Source organism: Gekko japonicus, unplaced genomic scaffold (genome assembly GCF_001447785.1).
Source record: "Gekko japonicus isolate JY-2015 unplaced genomic scaffold, Gekko_japonicus_V1.1 scaffold745, whole genome shotgun sequence".
NCBI lineage: Eukaryota > Metazoa > Chordata > Lepidosauria > Squamata > Gekkonidae > Gekko > Gekko japonicus.
The window spans coordinates 389360-398278 of NW_015164690.1; the positions used below are offsets into that span (position 1 = coordinate 389360).

Below are 8919 nucleotides of genomic sequence, written 5' to 3' on the forward strand. Positions count from 1 at the left end.
GGGGAGGCTTTCTTTTTTTGGGGTGGCAGGACTCTAAGCCTTACACCTCTTCCCCCCCCCCGTGCTAATAGACCCCCCCCATGCGTGCAGATAGGCCAAAGTCCCCGTCGGTTTCCAGAACCAAAGTCAGTTGGGAGAAGTACAAAGTGTCCCCCACAAACAGTGGGAAGAGGAGTCTCCGGTCTTTCTCTCCCCTGCCCCCCAGATTTCTGGGAGGGCCACTTGCGTTTACCCTTTCCTTGCGTGGCGTGGAGAAGCGGCCGCCACAGAGTGTGGCTGGTCGCGCGCCGGTGGTGGAGCTTTGGGTGGGCATCCTCTTCTGGGGTCAGGTTGGCGACGGGCGAGTGGCGGAGCACCTCGATCGCCCGCCGGGGGGTGAGGAAGTTCGAGTGCAGTTTAGTTGCGGGGTGCCTCTCGCTGCTTCCCCTTTGGGGTGCTGCCCGGTTCACGCTGTTTCTTTTCTCTTCCTCCGGTTTATTTTTAGCTTCTGTCTCCCTTGCTGTTGCCTGTTGCTTGGAGACTGGTACATGGGGGGGGGCAGGGCGGTTTCTGTTTGCGAAAGGCCCTGTAGTGCCAAGGAGCAAGGCGGTGGGTGCGAAGGATGTTCAGCTGTTCTCGTGTTTGGGGGTGCGCGGCTCTGTGCCGGCTGCCGGGGTAGACTTTGGCCCTTCCTTTATCTTGGGAGCCGGTGGACGGGCGAAAGGGAGTGAGGGTGCACATGGTGTAAGACTGCAGGCATTCTCTCCCCCCCCCCACCCACAAAGGTAGTGTGTGTACATGTGCGGGACCACATCTCCAGCACTCCCACCCCCCCTCGAGATGACATCACCACCCTAATGGCTCCGTCTCCACCGGTGCCCTTGAGCCGGCGCCCGCGTCCCCGGCCTCCATTACAGGGCCCTGAATTATTGATAGGCTCAGAGCGCCTGGGGTTTGGGAAATGGGAAACCACAGCCCCCCCTTCCCCCCCCGGCAAAGCTCACAGACACCCCCTCCCCCTCAGGCGTTGGGCATAAGCTCAGCAGTTTCAGCCAAGGAGACGGATATAAGAGAAGGGTATGTGTGGGATGGAGCCGGCAAGGAGGAAAGTGAGGGGGTCTCTGCAACGCCCTGCAGTGAACTCCTCGGTGTGTGGGCAGGAGCGGTTCTTCAGAGGGGGGTGGTTGGCATCTTCCCCCCTCTGAAGGATGGGGTGTCGCCGTGGCCCCATGAAACCCTGGGGAAAGAGGAGTCTCTTCCCTTTCCCCTGAAATTTCCGGGAGAGCCTGTTTACCATGCACTAGGAGAGGCCCCATCCCTCCTAGGCATGTGCACGGGTGGGATGGCCCATTGTCTTCACTGCGGACTTCCTGTTTATGAGGGGTGGGCGGCCAAAAACTGTTGTCTCCCGAAGGAGAGGCAGGGGGAGCGAATCAGTCCCGGAGGCATCAACTGGAGAGTGCGGGAAGCTATGGTCTCCAGCGTCTAGGTGGGGCCCGGAGATCTGGAGTTACAACTGGTCTCCAGGCGACAGAGACCAGTTGCCCTGGAGGAAATGGCTGCTTCGCAGGGTGGACTCTGTGGCATTAGTCTCTGCTTGAAGTCGCTCGCCAGGTTCTGCCCCCCAGAATCTCCAGGAATTTCCCAAACAAGAGCCAGCAACCCAAATAGGGAAGGCCTCAGAGATTGGTACTCTCCAGAGACAGAGTTTGGTACTCTCAAGAGACAGCGAGATTTATCCTGATTCTCGCAGTGTTGGGGTGGCGGGGAGAAAGTATAGCTTACTAGGCGGCTCGGCCTTCTGTGTGTGCGAACATGTGTTCCTGCAGGCCCCAGCGCTTCGGAGTGCCTGTGCTGCTCTTTCTCTTTCCCCCCGCCCCCCAAAGGAATGCTCTGGAGTTGGGCTTGGCGGTTGCCTCGTGGCTGCGACAAAAAAAGGGCCCCTTGTCTGAGAGCCGCTGACCTCAGCCCCTAACCATCCCCCCCCCAGCCTGCCCAGTAAGAACATGGTACAAAGAATCCCCCCCACCCTTTCTCTCCAAACATGTTGATGCTTCCCTCTTGGCCATAATGGAGCCGATTCTTCCCCGAATTTTCAAGCCGAAACTTTTTCCTTCTTCTTCTGTTCCTTCTGTTCCTTCTCTTTCCCCGCCCCCCTCCTTCCACCTTTCCCTTCTTCCTCGGGTGTTTTGGGTCCCCCTCCAACATACTTAGATGGGGGGGTTGTGTCGGGGGGGGGGAGCCGGGGCAAGACCCCCCGAGCAAGTTTTGAGAGTAAAGAAGGGCTCTTCGCCTTCAGGTAGGGGAGGCAAGCCCTGGCTCTCTCTCCCTCCCCGCCCACGCTTGGGGGAAAAAAAGAGGAGGATCTGGTTGGGACCCAGCCTGGAAGTCGCAAGGCACTTGGCCAGCCTCCCAGCCGCCGGGCTGCATAAGGCGGTGGCAGCAGCCGGTTTCCTGTTTTCCCTCCCCATATGTGCTGGTCGGCGGCAGTGGTGATGGTGGGGGGGAGAGATCTCTGCACCTTGTAGCCGAGCCGGGGGATGCACAGCGCCTACTCTTACCCCGAGTCCCAACCCTGCTCCGTTTCCAAGCCCGGCTGCCAGTATGTGCTGACGGGATGCGGGAAACAGATCAGGGTATGGGAAACGCCTGAAGCTTGGTTCCAAGCTTTTACAAAGTGGTTTCTTTTCTCTCATCATCCGCCCCCCCGCCTCGTTGGCTTCTCTTCCCGTCCTCCTCCCGGGCCCTCGTTCCGAGCTGGCTAACCCTCTGCTTTCCTTTGCCAGGTTTCGCCTTCCCCGACTGGGCCTACAAGCCCGAGTCGAGTCCCGGCTCGCGGCAAATCCAGCTGTGGCATTTTATCCTGGAGCTCTTGCGCAAGGAGGAGTACCATGACGTCATCGCCTGGCAGGGGGACTACGGGGAGTTTGTCATCAAGGATCCGGACGAGGTGGCCCGGCTCTGGGGGGTGAGGAAGTGCAAGCCCCAAATGAACTACGACAAGCTAAGCAGAGCTCTGAGGTGAGGCAGGCGAAGATTCGGCCACGGAAAGGCTGGAGTGGCTATTCGCGGCTGGAGAGGGAACGAAACTTGGAATCTACTTTTTCTCCAGAGCTGTATTGTGGAACTTGCAAGGGTTGCATTGTAATGTACAGAAGCTAGTACTTGGGATGGGATTCGGCATCCGGGCATTTCCCTTTTTTATTTTTAGATAGAGCATCTTCCTAGCATTTAAACCCTTCTGTCTTTGGAACGATGAAAGATGAACCAAGAGGTTCCCCCCCCCCCAACGAAATTGCGTCACTGTTCTGTTTTTAGTCTCGGTGAATAACTCGTAGCCCTTACTGGTTCGTTCCATCTTTCCTCCAAGGAGCAAGGAATGTGTGGTTCCAGATTGAGAACGATGTCTGACTGTGGTTAAGGTTGGATGCTAGCAGCCATCAGGGCTTGGTCCTCTCCTTCTGCACACCTCTTGAGTATTCTGTTTTAGTATTTGGCCTCACAACAGCCCTGTGAAGTAGATCCCCTATTACTACTTTGTTAGTGGTGGGGGACTGAGATAGAGGGAATGGTTTGCTTGAGGGTACAGTCCTGCACCCTTAGTTGGAGTGCCAGTTTTACTACGTCCAGCATTTTCTGTCTGGTGGATGACGCTGGCCAGTTTGGTGTAGTGGTTAGGAGCACGGACTCTGATCTAGGAGATTTGATTTCCCACTCCTCCACATGCAGCTGCTGGTGTGACCTTGGGTCAGTCACAAGTTCTTTCCGGGCTGTTTTGTCAAGGGCAGTTCTCTTAGAGCTCTCTCTGCCCCACCGACCTCACAGGGTGTCTGTTGTGGGGAGGGAAAGGGGATTATAAACCGCTCTGAGACTCCTTTGGGTAGTGAAGGGCGGGGGATAAATCCCATCTCCTCCTTGAGAAGAAGAGAAGAAGAGATTGGGTTTATACCTCACTCTTCACTACCCAAAGGTGTCTTAGAGCGGCTTACAAACTCCTTTCCCCTCCCCTCCCCACAACAGACACCCTGTGAGGTAGGTGGGGCTGAGAGAGCTATTGGCAGAAGAACAAGAACAGCTCTTATCAGAACTACGGCTTGCCCAAGGTCATCCAGCCAGGTGCAAGTGCATTTTGTTGTCATTGAGAACGGTGGTGGTAGAAAATGCCATCAAGTCGCAGGGCCAACCTCTCATGGGGTTTTCGAGGCAAGAGGTGTTTGGAGGTGGCTAGCCATTGCTTGCCTCTGCATAGCAACCCTGGGCTTCCTTTGTCGGTCTCCTATCCAAGTGCCAACGAGGGCCAGCCTCGCTTAGCGTCCGAGACCTGATGCGATCAAGCTAGCCTTGGCCACCGAGGTCAGGGCTTGCCGAGATGAACAAAAGCCCAGTTCCCCACCCCGTGAGCGCTCCCTTCCTCTCCCTTGACAACCCAAAATGGCAGCCAAGATCTCACAAAAGTAGTCGCGCAATGGTTGGTACTCGTTCATTGTCCGGGCAACCCAAAACGACAGCACAGATCTGTGTTCGGACACCTTTGATTTTACTTAAGCTCACTTCTTCAGATGCTGGTTTTCCTATTTCTCTGTCAAGAGGGATTTCCTGTACCTGAGCCTCTCCTCCTTGTGGATTTATTGAGCCACGCTGGGGGAAGGAGGAGGAGCTATAACTATCGGATTCTATGATAAAAATCAAGGAAAGACCAAGTTTGACGCTTCCACTTGTGGGTTGCGTATTCCTAATGGAACATACTTAGGAGGTGGGTTCTCAGGTCCTGTGGGTTCTAAAGGGAAGAGGAGATGCCGAGTTCTTGAGATCTTTGTGTTTGCTTGAGGGGAAGCAGAAGGAGGACAAACTTCTGACCCTGGTTTAGAGAAGACAGCTGAAAATACAGAAGGGGGGGGTTTTCCAGTGATTGGGGGGGTCATTGGGGCTGAAAAGGGGTTGTGGTGTCTCAGCCCCTGTGCAATGAAGAAACAGTATCATGGTTTCATTGAGAGGATGCGGAATGTCTACAGGCCTTGACACAACAGCTCAAAGATGGAGCAATGTCTACGAAATCTAGCCAGCCATTTCGTTCAGTCTCACCCAGTTGACTGGCATTACTACAGTCCCCAGTCCATAATCCATGTGGATTCTGTGCAGTTCGCAGCATAGCATTTTTGGGTGATCCGAGGGGGTTCCTTCCCTCCTTTTCGTTCACCAGTGGAAAATTCGACTGGAGCGAACCCATCGAATTTCCTGCCCCTTCCCTGAATGACTAGCCTGCTAATCAGAGTGCACTTTAAAGTGTCAACTTGGGAACCTTCTGTCAAAGTCCTCTGCTCAGTTGCCTAGAGGTACTTATCTGTCATAGTTACAGGTGGGTCGCCATTGTTGGCCTGCAACGATGAAGAAGAAGAGATTGGATTTATACCCTAACCCTTCACTACCCAAAGGAGTCTCAGAGCGGCTCACAATCTCCTTTCCCTTCCCTTCCCCTCCCCACAACAGACACCCAGTGAGGTAGGCGGGGCTGAGATAGCCCTTGAGAGAACAGCTCTGAGAGAACTTGTGACTGACCCAAGGTCACACCAGCAGCTGCATGTGGAGGAGTGGGGAATCAAACCCGGTTCTCCCAGATCACACCAAACTGGCTCCAGTAGCACCTTAAAGGCCAACGGGATTTCCAGGGTCAAATCTCCCTCTTCTGCAGAACTCAGAGTCCTCGGGTTGGAAAGGACCGTGGCCTTCTGGAGCGGTCCCAAAGGTTCAGGCCACCCTTACATATTTGTAGAGCTTTTTGCGGCAGGCGTTCTTGAATGGAATTAGTAAATCGCTGACCTTGGATTTCCTGTCACCCCTTCCCCCAGGTACTACTACAACAAGCGGATCCTGCACAAGACCAAGGGCAAGCGCTTCACCTACAAGTTCAACTTCAATAAGCTGGTGCTGGTCAACTATCCCTTCATTGACATGGGCATGGGAGGTGAGTGGGGGACAAGCTGCCTTGAAGAGGGGTGTATATGTCTGCAATCGAAGGTTTCCCTTGCTCGAAAGCCAGTCGAATCTGACTCTAGGGGGTGGTGCTCATCTCCGTTTCGAAGCCGAAGAGCCGGCGCTGTCCGAAGACATTTCCGTGGTCATGTGACCGGCATGACTAAATGCAGAAGCGCATGGAACGCGGTTACCTTCCCACCGAAGCGGTACCTATTTATCTGCTTGCAGTTTCTTGCTTTCAAACTTCGAGGTTGGCAGGAGCTGGGGCCAGAGACGGGAGCTCACTCCGTCACGCGGCACTGGGGTCTCGAACCGCCGAACTACCAACCTTCCGGTCTGCAGCTCAGCATCTTAACCTCTGAGCCACCGTTGTAATCTGCATGACCCTAAAACGAGAAAGGCAGTCTGCCTGGGAGGTTATCAGGGATAGGCCAAGAACAGAGGACTTTATTGTCTTGGTCACTTTGCGGGCCAAGAGGTTTTGACTTCAGTGTAGCGCGCAGCTCACCAAGGAACACGTAGGGAAGCAGCCATGTTACAAAATACAGCAGGGACCATAGCAGCACTTGGTGGGGTGGGCCGGGGCCCAGAATTGGAGTGTTTTATTACCATGTGTTTTGCTGACTACACAAATGATTGATTGACGGTCCCAGTTTGGAGCCCCAGATTTAGTCATTGCCCAGGTCAATAGGAAAGGGTACTTGTCAGAAGAAGTACGAGGGGGAGTCGGTGGGGAGGAACCGGTGAAAGGTCATAATTCTGTTGTGGAGTACATATATTGTTTGACCGTGAAATTCAGTCCCTTGTGTTTCTAGTTAGGAAGATCTCAACCAACAGGAAGGACTTCTGCCTAAGAGGGTTGCAGCCAGCCAAAACAGACAGTACCTGGTCCATCGTGGCCTTATATGGGATTTGGCAACTTCGTGTTTATGTTAGAATTTGGAAAAGGACACAGTAAGAGGAGGAGGAGTAGTGTTAGGCCAGCTTGTGCCTTTCCCCCACTACAGAACAGTGGACCTTCCTAACTGCCTCTTCCTTGAACTCGCAGGTGGGGCGGTGCCCCAGAGTGCCCCGCCAGTGCCCTCGGGGGGCTCCCACTTCCGTTTCCCACCCTCCACGCCGTCCGATGTGCTGTCCCCCGCTGAGGATCTGCGCTCGCCTGGCGTCTTCTCGGCTGTGGCTCGCCGCTTGGCCCGGGGCTCGGTCAGCGACTGCAGTGACGGCACGTCAGCGAACTCTGAAGTGGAGGAGTCCTTGGCTGAGGAGCAGAGGCGTGGGGAGGCAGGTGGTTTCCGTGGCCCCCCAGTGCCTGGCCACCCTCGCTTGACCCATGACAGCCTCTTCAGGGTTTATCCCCGCCCTCGGGTTCCTGAGCCCCTCAGTCCTTTCCCAGTGTCCCCCATGGCTGGACCCGCAGCCCTTCTGCCCCCTCAGTTGTCCCCGGCCCTCCCCCTCACCCCCACACACATGAACTACACTCCCTCACCCACTCTCAGCCCCATGTACCCGGGAGGCTCCCATTTCTCCTTCAACCCCGAGGACATGAAGCGCTATCTTCAGGCCCACACCCAGAGCGTCTACAACTACCACCTGAGTCCCAGAGCTTTCTTACACTACCCCAACATTGTCATCCCACAACCCCAACGCCTCGACAAGCCCCCTCTCCCACCACCGCCCCCCCAGGCGGAGGAGCCGCCGACCTCTTTCAAATTCAAGCTGCAACCGCCGCCGCTGGGGCGCCGCAACCGGGAAAAGCAGCAGCCCCCGAGCGCACCCCCCGGAGAATCCAGCAGTGGCCTCCCCTCTTCCTCCTCCTCTGCCTCGGTGGCCGAGCCACCCCCGCTCCCTCAGATCAAGGTGGAACCCATCTCGGAGGGCGAGTCGGAAGAGGACCTCACCGTGGAGGTCACCGACATCAGTGAGGAAGAAGAGGACGATGAGGAGGTCTTCAAGGCCCCCGCCGCACCCCCCGAGAAGATTGGGGGAGAAGAGGAGATTCAGCCAGTGGTTCCCCCTCTCGCCCGGGCCGGGGAAAGCGGGAAGTGTATCCCCCTTAAACTACGATTCAAGCGCCGTTGGAGCGAGGATCAGCGGCTGGAAGCTGGCGCGGGGGCTGAGGAGACGGACGACAAGAAGGTGAAGGGGGAAGATGACGCCAGTGGTCACGGAGACGGAGTGGGCGGCCGGCGGATCAGCACGGAGCTCCAGCGGGCCACTGCTGAACTTACCCTTGAGAACCGGGACTCCTAGAGCTGGGATGCACGCCCCCGCCCCCTTCCCAGGACAGATGGACTTACAGGCGGGGTGGGGGGGTGGGGCTGGTTTTGCTGCTTTGACTCAAAGATTATCTTTTTACTGTCGTCGATTTCCCTTTTTTTCCCCCCTTGAAACTCTGTACATTTAATTTTATTTTGCCTGAAAAATTCAGGGGCGTGGGGGTAATATTGAACAGTTTTTACTTTTGTCTATATACATATAAATATATATAAATATAAAGAAACCTCTTTGCGGGGATGGGGGGATTTCTAAGATATTAATATGCTGGGGCAACTTTACTTTTAGCGTTTCTTTCCTGTTGAGCCCCCCTCCTCCCTCATCCTTTAAGGTATAGAGCCCCAGGGCATTCTTTTTTTTTTAAAGGAAATACAAAAACAAATAAGGAGTATTTTAAATAAATATATATATATATTGCTTTTTTTTTTTTGCCTTCATAGGGCTTTGTGCGGGTTGTCCTATTTCGGGGGGGGGAGCTTCGTATGAAAGCCACCACCTTCCGAATAATTTCCTTTCTTCTTCTTCCCCACCCCCACTATTGGTATACTAAGCACAATACGCTTTTTATTCCCCAATGGGTTGAAAAGAGATTTTAGCCATATATAATCTCATTTGCATCTCACCCACCTGTCTAAATAGCTCCTATCGAAAGGGCACGGCGGGAACTATTGCCCCCCCCTTCTGCTAACTGTA

General features: G+C 54.8%; 1 protein-coding gene across 4 annotated transcripts in view; it reads left to right on the forward strand.

Moving 5' to 3' along the window:
* The window catches only part of ERF (Ets2 repressor factor), a 31489-nt gene extending 23136 nt beyond the window's left edge, over positions 1 to 8353 (forward strand). For 2 of the 4 annotated variants that reach the window (XM_015409394.1, XM_015409393.1), the window contains exons 2-4: positions 2766 to 3000; positions 5826 to 5941; positions 7001 to 8352. In XM_015409394.1, coding sequence (XP_015264880.1) covers positions 2969 to 3000; positions 5826 to 5941; positions 7001 to 8202 — 1350 coding nt within the window. In that variant the 5' untranslated portion in view covers positions 2766 to 2968 and the 3' untranslated portion in view covers positions 8203 to 8352. Of the gene's footprint in view, positions 1 to 2460; positions 2616 to 2765; positions 3001 to 5825; positions 5942 to 7000 lie in introns of those variants that run through there. The other 2 variants (XM_015409392.1, XM_015409391.1) reach the window with 2 other exon arrangements.
* The last annotated feature ends 566 nt before the right edge of the window (positions 8354 to 8919 follow it).